Raw genomic sequence first — 17492 nt, forward strand, 5'->3', positions numbered from 1 at the left:
CAGGAAATGGCACTACACCTAGAGCTGGAGAATGTTAACTTTTGTCACATACAGACGATGATGGATGTTGTCATGGCTTTTTAGTTTGTTTTTATGCTAAAGACCGCGCGTTTTACGCTGCCCGCAAACTTGCACAGGTATGTTCTCGCGAGGTTATAAACGTTGATTTGTTCTAGTGTTTTTATAGTGACCTCCCACCCACAGGGGCGCTCTTTCACATCACAAGACCTCCGTGCTGGCAGAGCACGCGAAAGGAAACCCGCCATTGAAGACGTCTCACAACGTGAGAGTTTCGTTGTAGTGCACTCTTTTAACAAAAGGTGCAATTTTTTTCAGCATATACCTACAGCTGGTAATTAGTTGGAGGAATGGCATACAGAGGACAAGGACAGAAGGTCCAGAAGGTTATGGTGCAGCCCATTGTATCCTTTTGTATTGCAGGACGACGCTGCGCGGTTGAATTGGTTGCTACAATAGCTTAGTAGCTAGGCTAACATTTAGTCATTCGTAAACATTTGTAGTCACTCATGTGAGGAGAGGAGTTTTACAAGGCATGTAAGCTTTTTTGAAGACCAGTTTCACCCAGAGAAGTCGCGCGGGTATGAAATATGTTTGCAGAAAAAAAATGTGTTTTATTGAAATGCAGTCAGAAAGCCAGTGTATAGACTTAGCCGCGTTAATCCCGGGGAAACACCGGCTCTGTGGTTCCGTGTTATAGCTAAACGCAAAAGAGGCTAATTTCTGCCTTCAACCTACTCAATATGATACCATATGGAGGGTTTTAGGCCCACCAATCGATAGTTATTAACACCAAAATATAATATGATGTGGGAGAGTGAGGAAGTTACGGAATACTTACCTAACGAAAGTGTTTTGACAGTTAATAGCTATAAAACTGGAATTACTTTCATCTTCTCAAATATTTTAAAAATATAATTAGTTAATTGTTAGTGAAACTTGGTAGTGTTTTCTTTGATTTGCTATCGATCCACGTTTACATGGTCTCTTATGGGAATCCCAGCAACTGATATTACTGCTAATATGATGTAAGAATTACCTAAACCTAAAATAATGACAAAAATAAATGTAACTATATTTTAATTATTTGTTAAACAGATTTTTATTTACAAAAGGATCAGGGGAAAATAAAGTTTGCTCTCAAGATATGAAGCCGAAAAGCCAATTTTAAGCCAGGAAGAACCCCTGACCCAAACTCTGACTCTGAATCACATTTCCAATAACTTGGACTAAATGCAAATATAACCATTAACAACATATGTGCACATTTTAACTATAAACATGTTGAACTTGAGTCTGTGTGTATGTCCTTGACTGTGGTTGTCAGAATCTCATTTTCAGGTACCTGCAAAATGTAAGTAGCTTTTAACTTTTTCGTGCATCCTTCTGATTAGTTTTGTTTTCTGGTAATTTTGAAGATAAAACTGTATTCAGTTTATTCTCTCTCTCATTCCCAGCGCTCACGGATCCAGGTTTGGTTGTATGAACAGGTGAACATGCGGATAGAAGGCTGCATTATCGTAAGTAACATACAACCTTTCTCCATGTTCTTGGTCAGTTTATAAAGCTTGATGTTGATGGGCAGTGTGGAAACCCCTCTTAGCCCTACGTCGTAACCTTCCAGGCCAGTCAGTTGTGGCGGGCTGCTTTGACCTGGCAGGCAGATTCCTCAGGAGGTGCACGTCAGGTTATGTGGAAGGTTATGGCATAGGGTTAAAGGGGATTTCTGGTTATGTTGTAAGCTACAATGCAGATTTCCCACTGAAGCATAATCTGAGCCTCAGTAACCACCCTCTGTAACACACGTTCAAATGTGTCCAGTTGGCAGCCAGTCACAGAGCCAGCCTTCCTGATCAGTTTATCCACTTATTTGGTGTCACAGTGTGTCTTCTTGTATACAGCCTCAACCTTAGTCTTCCAGTTCAGCCTGTTGTCAGTGTGGATGACCAGGTACTTGTCCTCCTCCTCCACATTAGCATTCTGTCCCAGGATAGACAGAGGTGGTATAGCCACCCATTTTCTTCTGTCAGTCTGTCATCTCTGTGGTCCTATTCACATTCAGAAACAGCTGATTCCTCTCTGACAACTCCACCAAATCATCCATTAGTGCTCTGTACTCATTCTGCCCATCATTGATGCATCTGACCACTGCAGAATTATTAGTTTTGTGGTAAGTAAGGTCTGCAAGGTGAACAGGAGTGGAGATGGCTCAGTTCCCTGTGGAGCTCCTGTACCATGTCATCATTTTGACACCGAGCACTGCCCAGTTTTACATACTGTTTACTCGCATTCCCTTTAGCCTTCTCTAAGTAGCAGTGGCTGAAATGTGTTATACACACCAAAGAAATCAAAGAAGTCATCTTCACCATGTGCGTGTTGCTATCTAGATAGAAACAAGCTCTCACTGGGAACAAACCTTTGTCACTTGCTGTTCCCCTGTATGGCCACATTATATCCTAGCATGGCTTAAAATGATTTGGTCTAACTTGAAATGGCCTGATCTATGAGTAACATTTCCACTCAGGCTGAACTTTCTGTGAGATCAGGCATGTACAAGTTCTAGTTAAACCAATGTGACTCACTTTTGTTGTCTTGTGTCTCATTGCCTTAGGGTTTCGATGAGTACATGAATCTGGTTCTAGACGATGCTGAGGAAGTCCACATGAAGACTAAGAACAGAAAACCATTGGGTAAGAGTGCATCACTTTTTGTAAAGCTGTTTTATTATTTTACTTTATTTACTTTACTTTATTTTACTTTATTATTTTTAGGAAGGTTGACTGTGAAAGGTAAGAATGAAGAAAAATTGTGTGTCATCAAGACATTGTTGTTTCTCAGGGATTTTTGAAAAACAGTTGTCCTGCATATCCCAGAAACTGCAAACCCAATTCTGAAAATGTTGGGATGCTATGTAAAGTGTAATTAAAAACACTTACAGTGATTTGAAACAAAGAAGCAAAATACAAACACACAACACATGTAAGAATTTCAAGACAATCGTCAGTCTGCTTTGGTGCATTTTCTGTTTCGTGACGTACTAAATGTTTTCAAATGGTGAAAGTGCAGGTCAATTCTGCAGCTGGACTCTGCTGCTACGAAGTCATGCTGTTTTAATAGCTGTGCTATGCGGTCTAGCGTTGTCTTGACGTCATCAGGATTATATATATAAATGTTGTTCTAAAGCCTGTATACAACGTTCAGCACTGCTGTCTTTCCACACCTGCAAACTGTCAATTCCATAAGCATAAATCCACCATCGGAGATGCAGGCTTATGAACTGAACACTGATAATAAGGCAGATGGTCCCCCTCCTCTTTAGTCCAGAGTTCATTTTTTCCAAAAATCTTGAATCATCTGATCACAGATCAGTTTTCCCCTTTTTCTCAGTTCATTTTGAATGAACTTTGGCCCAGACTGGAATTTCTGGATCATGTTCACATATGGCTTTCAACCTGCATTTGTGGATGGCACAGTGAGCTGTGTTCACAGACACTGATTTCCATAACAGAATCATAACAAATTTCCCACGTGTGGGACTAATAAAGGTTGTCTTATCTTATGTCTGATTTTAACGCAGTGCTGCCTGAGGACCTGACCATAGGTGTGTGTGTATGTATGTGTGTGTGTGTATATATATATATATATATATATATATATATATATATATATATATATATATATATATATATATATATATATATATATATATATATATATATATATATATATATATACACATATATATATATATATACATACACACACACACAAGTCATTTTATTCTGTTTTTAATTTACAATTTACACAGCATCACAACTTATTTGCAGTTGGGATTGTAAATGAAATCAACTCTTGGATTTTTGTGTGTGTGTTTGTTGGGGACTGTAGGTGGTTGGTGAGGATTGCTCTGTTGTTGCATCATGCCCCTGGCTACTGATCCACTTTATACTGATGTTAGATTTCACATTACCTTTACCCAGCGTTGATGGGGGCATGGTGCTTTGTCTGAAAGTGAACAGACACTTTGTGCCTCCCCTTGTCCAGCATCTGGCAGTTCTGTTCTAATTTAGCTTTGATCTCTCCTTCATTCTTTTCTGTGTTGCCCAGGGAGGATCATGTTGAAGGGAGACAACATTACCTTGCTGCAGAGTGTGTCCAACTGAGGCGAGAATGGAGATGTCTACAAACTTCAACTTTTGTAGAAGAAATTGGTTTTTGTTTTTCTTCAGAGATTAAGTGTTTGTGTTTATGACATGAATATTGTAATTGTTTCTTTCTACCACATGGATCTGTTTGGAGAATAAAGGTTTTTTTTTTTCTTACAGTTGTTCTCTGTTAACTTTTTAGTGTTTCAGACTCTAGATGTGTTTTGGTTTAATGGACTGTGCTGCCGTCTAGTGGCAGACAGAACTATTGCAGTGCACGTATATAGGTCAAATGCACTGCAGCGGCGCAGTTGCATTTAATACGTCTGTCTTGTAAGTGCAGGCGTTATTGTGTGTGAAATACAGAAAATGAACATGTGCTTCCTCGTGTAACTTTTCTATGCTGTACATAGTACAGAACTGCTACAAAGAAAATTAGGGCAGAACTTGGGTGCATGCCCAAATTATGAGTGCAGACTACTTAATGTATATGTACGTTTTGTAAGTAGTGTATAGCTTGTTTATTTTACTAAATGCAGGGAGAATATAAATTGAAACAAATTAGGCAATGTACTTTATACAGTAAATGCTGTATCTACTGGTCTGATTAGCAAACGACACAGATGCTGTGAATGTTGATCTTGAATGTTATGTTGAAAAGTTATAAAATCAGGTTATTAATTTACTGGAACCACACACTACTTGGTTTAAACAATAATACCATTTTAGCTTTTGGCCTCAGAAAATGAGCCTTAATGTAGGCAAATTGATTAACGTAATTACGTAGTTAGTCGCTACGCAGCTCAACGTGTCCCTGTTCTGTTGACTGGGAAACCCCTAGCACGGAGCTGCCAACGCCCGGCGTAAAGACACAAATAGAGGATACGGTATGGAAATTTTTTGCTCGTTTCTTATTACTATTTATTCTTTTGGGTAATGTTTAGGTCTAACTCTTGTCACTTTACTGTATAATATGAATTCCTAACACTGATTGTAATCAGCAGTTTATCAGACTCATTCAGCAACAGCATCCGCTAAGCTTAGCACAGCTCGTTAGCTCGCAAGCTAATTGGGGAGGACAGTAGTTAGCTAGCGAAACAGGCAGGGTGTCTATCGTTAGACCGGTGTGTAAATCGAGCTCCTGGAGTTACTCATAAAGAACATGCAAGTTTTTTAATTGGTGGTTCTGATGTTGTAATGATAAAATAAAACACCTCTTTGTTATTAAGATAAGTTGGTGACGAACCTAAGAATTGACTAGTTACGGTACGCGGTAAGTGGGTTAACAAACAGAATAAACGAGCATAACAAGAGTTTGGTTAAGTTGTGATTTTGTAGACAGCATAGTCCCATCGTATAGATGGAAAGCGTAATGTCTGGGTACTAAGGAAAAGATTCATAACACTGACCCTGTAAAAATAGGGGATCAGTTGTAAGTTTATCGTTTTAACAGCGGGCAGGAAATTAGGCCAGACTGAGGCCGAGGATGTGGCCGAAATATATGGCTAATGCTACCAAGCTAACAGATCTTTAAGTGGTAGTTATCTCTCAAGTGTGAGGTAAAATGTTCCATAATAGGATATTTACATGCTGATTCTAACAGCTTGGCACACCACTCGCGGCTGCGTAGTTAAACATGTTATAAACTCAACGGAAGACAAAGTCTAGTTTGAGATTTCGGGTCGGTGATGTCAGATCAAAAATACACATGATTGAGGTCTGTTTTTGTCAAGAATCAGAGGGTAACATTCTTTCCCCCCCAACGTGCGGAAGTACGTACATGTATCAGTGGAAATTAGAAGGAAGTTATGACCAATCCTTAAGGAAATACCTCCAACGTAACGATCATTACCGGTTTGTGTTTAAATGTACTGATATTTGATCATGTAGATGACATAAGTGTCTGCTTTAAAATAAATCCACACTGCTCAGAGGATTAGCTGACCCGAACATACAAAATCGCAAATTATACAGAGTCCATTTCAGTATGGCAGCTAAATATTTGGAAACTGTTATCAGGCTCAGTTGAGCCGCTTTCGCTATTAGTATTTAAGCAGGGCTGCAGTTAGTGCTGGCTGGCCTACAAACACAAATGTGAGGATTAAGTCTGGCGGCATTAATGCAGCTGCAGTCATCCTTTGGTGCCCATTGCCGTTGGCTTACTACATTGTTACACTTAGATTTATATTTTTTACTTTTACAAGATGAGTTGAGATTTTTATTCAGATTGATGGGACACACAGTAAAATACTTGTGTTCATACACTACTGTGTTTCATGGATGTCACGGTGTTCATTGTACAGTGAAATTGACCATGTATTCACCAACCAAAGAATTGCTGAAGACAGTGGCACTTTCTCTTAGTCAGTAATTAGTTGACTTGGTCCTAAGGCACAGTTCTCCTTGATGATGTGCGTTGGAATGTTGTCGATAAGTGTTATGCTTGATTCATCTGCCAACATCTGTAATAACAGTGTTCTTGGTTTTCGGAGACAGAAATCTGTCAGTTTGTTGATAAACCAGTGGTGTGTACTCTAAGTGGACTAGAACATGATCAGATACCGCCTGTTACTTGTCCATGGTGTCTGCAGCAGTTTGCACGTACATCTACGCAGGAGTGTAATCCCAGCCAAATGGAGTGTCTTCACTTTTAGGATCAAGATGCGGCATAATGCAGTTGCTTTATATATAGATTTTTTGGGATCAACCTTGATAACATATGTACTCTGATTAATCAAGTTTTGCATGTCTGTTTGACCTTACTTACAAGTCTGTGCATTTTCCTGTTATTATTGTAGGGTACCGGTATGTGTTTTTACAAAATGATTTAAACTTGAAAAAAATCAAAGCCAACTTAGTCTCTGTTTTTTAGTCTTGTGTCCTGGTGATTTTACTTTGAAAGGCCAGACTCTTTGGTGGCACCAAATTTTTGTTTATACTGAGAAAACTGCTGTGTAGCATTGTGACACACATGAAACAGTTATCACAACATTAACAAATTCACATGAACAGACAAGCATTTATAGTTCAGCATTACAATTCAGTATTTTCAGGCAATGTACGTATGGTCAATTTTTTTGTTTTTACATATTATTCACATTATTCACATTATTTTATAAAATCCCTCCTAAAAGAACTGCCCTGTATTGCATCACACCTGGAGAATTTCCAGCCGGAAGCGCCCATTGTTCAGTTTCCGGTAATGCTAGCTGCTCATATGATGCACTTGCGGTAATGGGTAAGCTCCATTAGCACGTACAGCTCCATTCAATTAGATATTTAACAGCTGTAATTGTGTTAAACATTGTTGTATTATAACAACATACTGGATAGAAACATGTTGTATTTTGTGATGAGGTTTTTGTTAATAAGGGGAGATTTGACTTGTGCTCAGAAAATGGTACACGTGTGGGGAAATGATTTTTGGTTTAGAAATGTTCATTATTAGAAGTGGACAACTTCATTTGATTGTGCTCTAATTGCTGGAATAAATCATTAAAGACTTATAAGGCATTTTAAACAATGACATATGCATTAGACATATGCAGTGGCATAGTGGTAGAAATCACATAAATCTGTAGCAGGTATTGCACTGATGATGACAGGGAAAAAAACTTACAGGTCTAATGTAAAAGCCTTTTTTGAAAAGGAGTGGTATGTTGAAGATATTTGGGTTGTTAGTTGGGCACCTGTTTTAGCAGGTTCTGTTTCTGTGTTAAACACTGTAGCGTTTGGTGCCTGCAGTTTTGTCCCTCATGCTTCTCTCAATGACATCCCCACCCCCACACTGTGCTGCAGAGCTCTGCAGTGGCTTAGCACTGACAGACTGTAACTTACAGAGGAGAAATGGGGGAACAGTGTTGCTTGTGTACAACATACAGTGCGTTGTCTCTAAAATCAGGCACACACTGAACAATGTTGTCAGACCAAGAAAGTACTGCTGTGACGTTATACACTACTTACCAAGAAACATGGAAAGACAGACAGCTTTAGAAATAAAAGCAAAAAAGACGAGCAGATGAAGTCAAGCAAAAGCTGTAGTTAAAGCTATACATAGTCATTTAGAAGTGGTTTGAGATGGATGATGATTGTTGAAGAACCATCAAATGACTGTCAATGAATATTGAATAGTTCTTTTGGTTGAGATTCCCATCTCTACGTAGAACGTGATATTAAATATCTACGATAGCCTAATATATCAGGAGTGCCTCAACCTCCTATATGCCTGTCAGTGACTCAGTTAGCATAACAGCAAAGCATCAGCCCCATCAATTAATTTTCTTTGTTGGCTTAGTCTGGTTCCTTTTCATAAATCACTTGTTGGTAAGTTTTTATTTCACTTAAAGTTACATAACAAATTGTTTCCTAGTCGAGTCTTCCTGTCCTCATTTTTATGCGCACTGTCTGCTCCACTCTTAGTGTGTTAGTGGGTGCAAACAAAGTGAAACTGAGAGCGGAGGAAAATGCAAATTAGAATGGCCATAATGGCAACAAGTGAAGAATTCACACTAAGCTGGAAGAAAAGTAGTGCAAATACATTAGCTTAATAACATATATATAATGAGCCCGTGTGCATCTTGTAATGTGGACGTTCTGACATGTTAATATGTGTGTTGGTTTCAACAATAAAACACGTCAGTGTAGGTAGAGCCTTGGTGGTGTTCCTACTGGCTCACTATCACAACTGAATAGAACAGATTTGTTGTTTCTTTTATTTGTGCAATTTGAGCTTTTCCTGTGATAACAGACAGAAAGAACTTTGTAGGTTAGCTTTACTCTTGGAGTTGTGTTCACATCTACACTACATTCATGTTTGATGTTTTAGTTTCTAATTTTGTATAACAAATTAAAACAAATAAAATAAGAGCATGAAGCCACCATTAGTGTTTTTGAGTCTGATCTGTTTCTTGGGCCATATGGGGAAGAGAGACTGCGCCAGCTGATGTTTTCCCTTTTTTCCCAAATTTCCTTTCATGTTTCCTTCCTTCATTTGTGTGAAGCAGGCCTGTGCTGTGTCCAGTTGTTAAGCTGTACTGACCCTCAGTCCATTAACTGTAAAAAGCTCATTGGAGCCTTTCCAGTTTAATTCCCGTAGTTAGTGGAGGTTACTGGTTTTCACTTCACTTCCTGTGGCAAGTAAATCACGATTTGTAGTCAGAGTTTAGGTAAAAAGTTCTTAACCAACATTTTGTCTTTTACAAATAATGAAAAATGCCATCTGGTACTCAGCTTACAAAAAAATGGCTAGTCCTTGGTCCATGCATTTTTCTCCTAATATGAGCTCACCTCAAACAAAATGCTCCTATCAGAAGTCCACATGTATAATGTAGAGTAAAATAATAATGATCAAAGATGATATTTTAAAATTTATCTGTGGTATGTCTGTGAAAGTTGTTCAGCCAAAAAGTAAATTATTAAATGTGCCTCTTTTCTTTTCCAGATCTTGAATGAGTAGCAAAGACTGTAACACACAGCTATGCAGACCATTAAGTGTGTTGTAGTTGGTGATGGTGCCGTGGGTAAAACCTGCCTGCTCATCTCTTACACCACAAACAAGTTTCCCTCTGAATATGTACCTACGGTAAGTGCGTCAATCTCTATATTAGATTTTAAATGTTTTAGTTACCACATGTTCAGCGAACCACACGCACGTGAGTTTATATTTGCTTGTTGCACAATTTACAGAAGATTCAGCTGGAGTTTGGAGTTTGAGTACATACAATGCTGTTTGCATGTTTCCGTTGATCCTGCAGAGGTCTGAACAGGATGTTTGCTATTGTTGACTAATTGGCCTTGACCACTAAGTACGTGATCAAAGTTGTGTTCTGTATGCAGCTTTACAAACACACAATCAGGTCGAAGAACCTGCTGGAATATGGTTTATTTGAAGGATGTTGAATAAGAGTAATAGACGAGCAATTTGAATATATTATTTCTCAGCTCTGTAGTGTAAATAAATGTGTCTATAACTGTATCTTTAGTTCTATTGCGTTATGAGTGGCTGAGCTGATTTTGGTCTGTGTGTTGCAGGTGTTTGATAACTATGCTGTAACTGTAATGATTGGAGGTGAGCCCTACACTCTGGGCTTGTTTGATACAGCAGGTATGTTACATTTCACTTTCTATTATAAAGTAGGAATCATGCTTTCAGAAGCAGCTTGTCTGTCTTCACACTGCAGCCACAGGGGAGCTTTAGTAAATGTAGAGTTTGTGTGATGTTTTCTTTCAGTCAGAGTTGTGCTTTCAAACAATCGAGTTAAATATAATTTTTGTGTGGCTTCTCCAGGTCAGGAAGATTACGACAGGTTACGACCTCTGAGTTATCCCCAGACAGATGTCTTCCTCGTCTGTTTCTCTGTCGTGTCCCCATCCTCCTTTGAAAATGTAAAAGAAAAGGTAAGTGTGACCTGCTCATTTTGGTGTTTTTCTGTTAGTGTAAAAATGAACATGTTGTAACAGTTTGTTTCATACTGTGTAATATATACTGAATATTGTTTATTTTGTAAAAATGATGAATTATGGGTTGCTCAAATTTTACTGGCAGGTACAGTACTAATTAGCCGTTTAGTACAAAAAGCCAGAGGGAAGGGAACTTGGTTAAAAATGCAGTGCTTGTCTGAGGATGCAAATGCCTTAAAAAAGGGTTAAAATAAAGGGCTCTCTTCAAATTTTTAAAATAAAATTAACATTTTCCTAATTTTGTTTAATAAGAAAAACCCCCGGTATTCCGCACATGTGTGGTATTGTGCTGACTCTTGTATTTGTCCATTTAGTGGGTTCCCGAGATCACCCACCACTGTCCAAAGACGCCCTTCCTTCTAGTTGGGACTCAGATTGACTTGCGAGATGATCCCTCCACTATAGAGAAGCTGGCTAAGAACAAGCAAAAGCCCATTACTCCGGAGACAGCCGAGAAGCTGGCAAGAGATCTCAAGGCTGTGAAATATGTGGAGTGCTCAGCCCTCACACAGGTACTGTATATACTTGGATATAAAAGATTTACAGTCACGCACACACACTCTCAGAGACGAGTATGATGGATACTTCAGTGGCAAGAACTAAGAAAGTGGAGGAAAGAGGAACATGCCTGTACCCCCACTGTCCTGTGCATGTTTGTTCTGCATGCTGGTTTGATCTTGGTAATTGATGTACCTTGTGGGTTCACTGATGTTGCTAGTTGGAAATGATCCTTGCTACAGTAAGCAGACCTTCATTTAGGTAAACTGTTACTTATTCAGCTGCACTGGTCTTGAGCATAGTCACATGGTAGATTAGCCAACTTTTCTTAACAGTGGGGTGGATTTTAAGCAAATGCACTAAATGTTAGAGTTTAGGATTCTGGGTGAGCAGACCTAAAGCGATTAAAGCGTAGGAAGGAGAGAGTTCATGTTTTGCAAACCTCTCCAGTATATGTGCTTGTTAAAGCCTGTGGGCTTTACACCACATCATGGACCAGCAATCGCTCCTGGGATCAGCTGATGGTGTTTGCAGTAATAGAACAGGCACAAACACATTATTGTGTCAGCATTTTGACTAAATGGCAAAGTAAAATGTTTCTAGTTTATGAAGGCAAACCTGCTGCTAGTTAGTTGTTTGTTTGTTTGGTTTTTTTGCACTGTTTCTAAAGAGGACCAAAGGTAGACAGTGGGCTTCGTGTCAAATTTAGGAGCGCTTGACTTCTCTGTGGTAGATTTAATGTTGTATTATTGAGTGCTTGTGTTGACTAAATCAGTCAGTGCCTTTAAAGGCTTTACCTGCTCAGTTATGTCCCGAGTTTGTTTGTGTTGGCGTTGATGCATAACTGTTAGAAACTGAAGCACAGTAAGCATGACTCGGAGGAGAGCAGGTGACTTGGATCTCTGATTCTGAACAATAGTGTTGATAAAGCTGGGGTGCCCCCACCTCCCTGCTCTGCTCCTTCCTTCCTGTACTCCCCCCTATCTCACTGGCACAAAAGTTGCATAGCTGCTGATGTCATTTCCTGTTTCCTGTTGGGGATCTCAACACCCAGGTCCCCAGCTCACTTTCAGCCCCCTGTTAAACAACTTCCTTGTCTTCATTCAGTGTTGACACGGCTGCACGGCACTCCTGGTCTTTATGCTATGAAACCTTCCTCCTCACTCTGCCATGTTCCTCTTCTTCTCCTCCTCTTCTTTGGTCTCTCTCTCTGTGTTTGCTCTGCTAATTGCACTCTTGTTCTCTTCCCGCTCTTCCTGTCGTCATAGCGAGGGCTGAAGAATGTTTTTGACGAAGCTATCCTAGCTGCCCTAGAGCCGCCTGAGACGCAAAGAAAGAGGAAATGTTGTTTATTTTAAACTTTCTGTGCCACATCGCTCATGTCTTCTTCCTGTCATTGCTGTTTATCCGTTTTTCGTTCCCTTGCTCCACTTCTCTCCTCCTTCCCATTTTCTCTCTCTCTCTCTGCATTTGCTGCTTAAAACTCTCATCTGTCTCAATCTCAGCCATCTATTAACAGATCCACCAGTTTGATACTCACACTGCTGCTCTACTCTGCATCAAGATTGCGTTTCTCATCTTTGTTCTGTGGCTTGTTAAACTAACCAGAGGCCTTTCTGCACTTAAAAATACTTGTTGCCTTTTCTAATTTGGTTTACTCGGCATCATATCTTCATATTTTTCTTCTGGATTAGTGTGACCACCTGCATCATTTCACATCCTAATTCTTGGACCACTCTGTGTCTTAAACTGTTTTCACACATGAACTCTGGACAGTCAAACACAGTTGTCCTTTCTGGAAGGATAAATTCTGCACACAGATACCTCCTTCATTCTAACATGGACTTAAACGCCACCACGCCTCTGAATTGAACTCATTCTAAAAGATGAGATTAAACATTATTGTGTGTGTATTTAAGAGCCACTGAAAATTGATCGCAGTCAGTGACCACATTTTTTTAAACGTGTCACTTTCTGTAGTTTATAGTGCTCCAGACACATAATGTTAGGGTGCTGAATGTAGTAGCACCAGCAGTCTTCTTTCCTTTTTAAAATACAAATGGAAAAAGAATAGAGCAAAACTAGCTAGAAAATACAAACTAAGAACTCACACATCTGTGCAGTGCTGTTTACTCACTGCTGTCTGTAGGCTGTTGACACAGTCTGCAGACAACTTTCCACTCTCTATGTCAGAGTGCTACAGGTCATCTGTTTTACTTTTCACATTGTTTGTTTGTAATTTCAAATTAAAGAGAAAGCAGAAATAAGCCTAACACCAATATTAAAATCATACAATAATAAAATGTGAATAAATAGCACAGCAAGAGCAGCAGCTGTGTACATTGACAGTCATTCACACACTGTGTTGAAACAGCCGGGTCGGTAAAGCTGGTTCATTGTGACACCGTCTGAAAGGTTTGTGTGTGAAAACGTCTTGAGTTTAGCTTATTAACAAGACCTGTGTCTAACAATAGGTGGCTAGTGTCTAGAAGGATACATCCTTTGTTTGGGATGGTCCTCGACTCTTCTCTCTGCTCTGTGCGAGTAGTAGTCGTGTGAAGGTGGTGGCTTTACAGGCTGAGATTGAGCTTACACTCAACAGAGCTTCCATTTCTAATGCTAAAGTATTTTTTATACTTCTACAGTTATGTTTAATTTATCAGAATCTGAAGTGTGACTGTGGTTTCTCACGCAGGGCTTTTAACTGCTCAAGTCACCTATGGGAGTGTCTGACCTCAGCAGACATTGCTATGTGCTGGTGTCATGGTACTCTCATTGATCTATTTTATAGCTAAGCCACACTTGATGATACTTGCAAGCCGTGTTTAGTGACTTATTTCGCTTTCTCTACATATAACATCAGTGTGCCATTACCTGTGGTACAGATTGTTGTATTAGAAGTCTATATAATAATAAAAGCTATAATTGTGTGAAATGACTTGTGAACTGAATTAATAAAGGACAACTTAACTTGCGCTCATCTGGCTTCCGTCTTTTTTCAGTGCCGTGTCAGAAGAATTTAGTAGTTTGGTCAGCTGAGATAGGCAACGCAGTGCAGCTCTGGTTACCTCACATGACTGAGCTCATGACGTAAGCAGTTCTGCTCGGGTTAATACAAAGGTTCCCCTCTTGCACTCGGCAAGTGCTTGATTGTGGTCATGTGTTTGGAATATGAACCAGTGAAGTCAAGAAAAAGTTCTTGTTTGCCGTTGTAATGTCAAGGGTTATGTCCTGTTTTTCCTCCACTTGCTTGTTTGACTTGCCTTTGATTTCGGCTGTCTCAGGTCAGCTGCACTATGCAGACATGCATGTGATTTGTGTTTTTGACACTTAATCCCTGATCTGGCTTACACCACTGAAAACACCACAAGACATCGTTTCCCACACACAGACTTTACTTGGGAGGGTACTCCAGGGATGCTGATGGCTAACTAAGTATAGTGTGTAATTATTTTTTATTTACAGTGTGATCGATTTAGTCACTGCTAAGCATGTAGACTAATAATATAAATTCTGTAATGCAATTGTTTGGTTCTGCAGTCAGATAAACTCCAACTAAACTATGCTGGACTGCAGCTGGTCAAAGTAGACTTTATTCTACTTAAAAGATGTGCTTTAAGGAGTTTAATGTAGAGGCAGCAATATTTGCGTATTATTGTCACAGAGAATGTGTGCTATTATTTTAAAAAGCACGGGTGCACCTCCTGTGTCATTTGTCTGATTCTGTGGGAAACACTACATGACAGTCTCCTGACTTGTTCATTGCAGATCCTACTTGGAAATTTTGTTGTTGTTTTATCTTTTTCTTTGCATTCCCACCAGCTTCCCCTCTTTCTTATGAAACCCCTCTGAATTACCTTCAGTGTGTTTTGCTTTTTCACTGTCCCCCCCCAGTTGAAGCCATTTCTGCCTTTTGTTGCAAGATCTTTTTTTTTGTTCCTTTTAAATCTGTGTGTGTGTGTGTGTTTGCGCTGCTCCCTCATTCTGTTTGTATGTTTTTGTTCACAGAAAGGACTAAAGAATGTGTTTGATGAGGCGATATTGGCTGCATTGGAGCCCCCAGAGCCCAAGAAGAAACGCAAATGTGTGCTGCTATGAGAGGCTCCTACCTTTCCAAAGCACACACCCCCTTCACTCACGCATACACACACACACACAGAAATACACACGTCTTTAAATACATACATCCCTGCCTCTCCCAAACCCCCCTCCCTTGCTCTGCTAAGGCTGCTTGACAGCATTGTTTTCCTTGTGGAAGACTAGGAAGAAAACAGCCTACCAAGTTTCAGATAATTCTCTGCAATAATAACAACCAAGCTTCACCCCTGCGTCTGAGTTCGGGATAAAACATGAACGTTACATGGCCAAGAACCCAGTGAGGGCTCAGACAGGGATCCAGATACCAAGCATACTCACAAGTAGAAATCCCTCTGTCGAGCTTTGGATAGCTGATTTCATTAGTTCAGTCAGTGTTGTGGCCTAATCGAGTTCTAGCTGTCCAGCCGTGTAGTCGTCTTCAGCCAATGTAAAGGTTTCGTGGACATAAGCCCAGCCCCAGCCCCTCCCAGCTGCTTAATTAGCAGCTGCTCATGCTGCTGTTCCCGTCGCCTCAGTTGACGAGCACGCTCATTGCTCAGCCCCCCTCTATGTTCTCACTCAGCACTACCACAAGAGATGCTAACAGAGTAGTGTTGTTGATTTTGTTTGCCAACACCTCCTTTATCCCTCAAACAGTCTGAGATATTTACTCGATGTTCCAAGTAGACGCGCTCTTAACCACTAGGACACCGTGGGGGTTTGACACAGCTCGGTAATTCAGTCAAGGCTCCATCAAGCCTTACCTCCACAGTACAGAGTAGCAGTCTTTTTAAGAGTGTGGAAATCACTTGAAAAGCTAAAGGCATTCATTAGTAATGGGTCTCATAGTCGACCACAGGAATTTGCCTTTTAGATGGAGGGAACTTAAACAGTGTTAGCAGAACAAGCGGTTGTTCTTCATGCGTTGCCAGGGACCAAGTAGAATACTGTTTTCACATTGTCATCACCGTACACTGAGAACGGGCATAGCAGAGACAACTGTGTTAAATGACGAATGCTTATTGGCCAGACAACAGATGAGCAAATGTGAATTTTCACCAGATTTCTGTGCCAGGTCAGAATTTGGTGCCTTCCTGTAGTGCGTCATATCCAGGCAGAGGTGTGAGGCCTGTTGTACCTGTTCACACTGTACGGCGCTGCATGTAGCTCGGCCTTGGTCTCTGTTCTAAATGATAGGTTTAACAGATGTAATTATAATGTAAGCTGGCACACAATGTTCATGTAGGCTCCAGGTGTTTTTACCAAAATCTGTTTTTCTTTATCATTTCTGTTTGTGTGTTGTTGTTTTTTTTTTGGTTGTTTTTTTTTTATTATTATTTCATTCATATATATATATATATATATATATATATATATATATATATATATATTAGAATAAAAAAGGTTACTTTCACTCCTTTTACATTTTAGGGGTCGGAACTCATCTGAACTCTCGCCCGCCAGTTTATACCAAGTAAACCTCTGATTGGTTTAGCTGAATAAAAACCTCCAATGGCAGCGAGACTGTTTGGTAATGATTATTTGTGATTGGTTGGTTCTTGTTTTTCTTTACTGGTGGCTTAGAGTTGGGTCGACGTCCAGCCCAAGTCAGTAAAATTATTATTATAACCTGTTGTTGTTTTGGTGCAAAACCAAATGCTTTGTCTAAAGTCTTTGTTCTTTGTATATGCATTCTTTTCAAAAATATTAAACTTATACCTTAATTGCCTTTACCACTTTGCACTTGCTGTTCTTTGTTTTTCCAGCCAGCAGGTGGAGCTGTCTAATCACATCTCCATCGTCTATATCCTTCATTCGAAGCTGATAAATGAAAATGTTGCAAAACGCCCACAAAAGTTCACTGAAATGTTTTGGGGGTTTTTTCCCATTACAAAAACCTAAAGCATCATTACAAAAAATATTAATTATGTTGACAGGTTTGAACAGATTTTCAGGATTGCATTGTCAGAATATTTAAGTTTAGAGGTCCGTACGTTGGGAAGGTGTGTGTTTACCTGCTGAAAACTACTTCGCTTAGCACGTTACCATGTTATCCTGATGAGAGACGAAACCATTTTCCTACTCATGGCCCGTTTTTTTTTTAACTATGTATCATTGGTGATGCTCTTAAATTGAAGGGGGAAATGTAAGTTGTCTCCATTACATACAGTATTCATCTCATTACATAAGTCTTACCTTACATGGTAGTAAAGTATAGCCCCTTGTATATTTGGAGGATTCCCAGCATGACAACTTTGATTAAGCTATTCTGTAATACTTGGCCTGTAATTAAAA

The 17492-nt window shown here is 39.6% G+C and overlaps 2 protein-coding genes across 3 annotated transcripts; both read left to right on the forward strand.

Moving 5' to 3' along the window:
• The first annotated feature begins 220 nt into the window (after window positions 1-220).
• snrpe (small nuclear ribonucleoprotein polypeptide E) lies at window positions 221-4342 on the forward strand. Its single transcript, XM_085272974.1, has 5 exons — window positions 221-422; window positions 1346-1372; window positions 1476-1538; window positions 2630-2708; window positions 4126-4342. The coding sequence occupies exons 1-5, from the start codon at window positions 369-371 to the stop codon at window positions 4179-4181; spliced, it is 279 nt and encodes a 92-aa protein (XP_085129100.1). The 5' UTR covers window positions 221-368; the 3' UTR covers window positions 4182-4342.
• A 601-nt stretch (window positions 4343-4943) lies between these two features.
• Window positions 4944-16930, forward strand: cdc42 (cell division cycle 42). 2 transcript variants are annotated; one of them, XM_085272973.1, is made up of 6 exons: window positions 4944-5050; window positions 9604-9744; window positions 10194-10266; window positions 10450-10559; window positions 10937-11134; window positions 12389-14095. In XM_085272973.1, exons 2-6 carry the CDS (start codon window positions 9640-9642, stop codon window positions 12476-12478), a joined length of 576 nt encoding a protein of 191 aa, XP_085129099.1. In that variant the 5' UTR covers window positions 4944-5050; window positions 9604-9639; the 3' UTR covers window positions 12479-14095. The 2 variants fall into 2 exon arrangements, with proteins under 2 accessions (XP_085129099.1, XP_085129098.1); XM_085272972.1 differs by lacking the exon at window positions 12389-14095 and adding an exon at window positions 15129-16930 and having other exon boundaries at window positions 4945-5050.
• The last annotated feature ends 562 nt before the right edge of the window (window positions 16931-17492 follow it).

The sequence above is a fragment of the Mchenga conophoros genome, linkage group LG5 (genome assembly GCF_057382185.1).
Source record: "Mchenga conophoros isolate Kocher_MC1m ecotype Shallow Benthic linkage group LG5, M_conophoros_male_GT1.1, whole genome shotgun sequence".
NCBI classification, from domain to species: domain Eukaryota; kingdom Metazoa; phylum Chordata; class Actinopteri; order Cichliformes; family Cichlidae; genus Mchenga; species Mchenga conophoros.

Bases quoted from the DNA above. Each gene is read 5' to 3' on its own strand.
- snrpe (XM_085272974.1), top strand. From the start codon at position 369: ATGGCATACAGAGGACAAGGACAGAAGGTCCAGAAGGTTATGGTGCAG. The intron at 1,373-1,475 runs GTAAGTAGCTTT...TCTCATTCCCAG, and splicing joins TTTTCAGGTACCTGCAAAAT to CGCTCACGGATCCAGGTTTG. The intron at 1,539-2,629 runs GTAAGTAACATA...TCATTGCCTTAG, and splicing joins GGATAGAAGGCTGCATTATC to GGTTTCGATGAGTACATGAA.
- cdc42 (XM_085272973.1), top strand. From the start codon at position 9,640: ATGCAGACCATTAAGTGTGTTGTAGTTGGTGATGGTGCCGTGGGTAAA. The intron at 10,560-10,936 runs GTAAGTGTGACC...TTGTCCATTTAG, and splicing joins TTGAAAATGTAAAAGAAAAG to TGGGTTCCCGAGATCACCCA. The intron at 11,135-12,388 runs GTACTGTATATA...CTGTCGTCATAG, and splicing joins AGTGCTCAGCCCTCACACAG to CGAGGGCTGAAGAATGTTTT.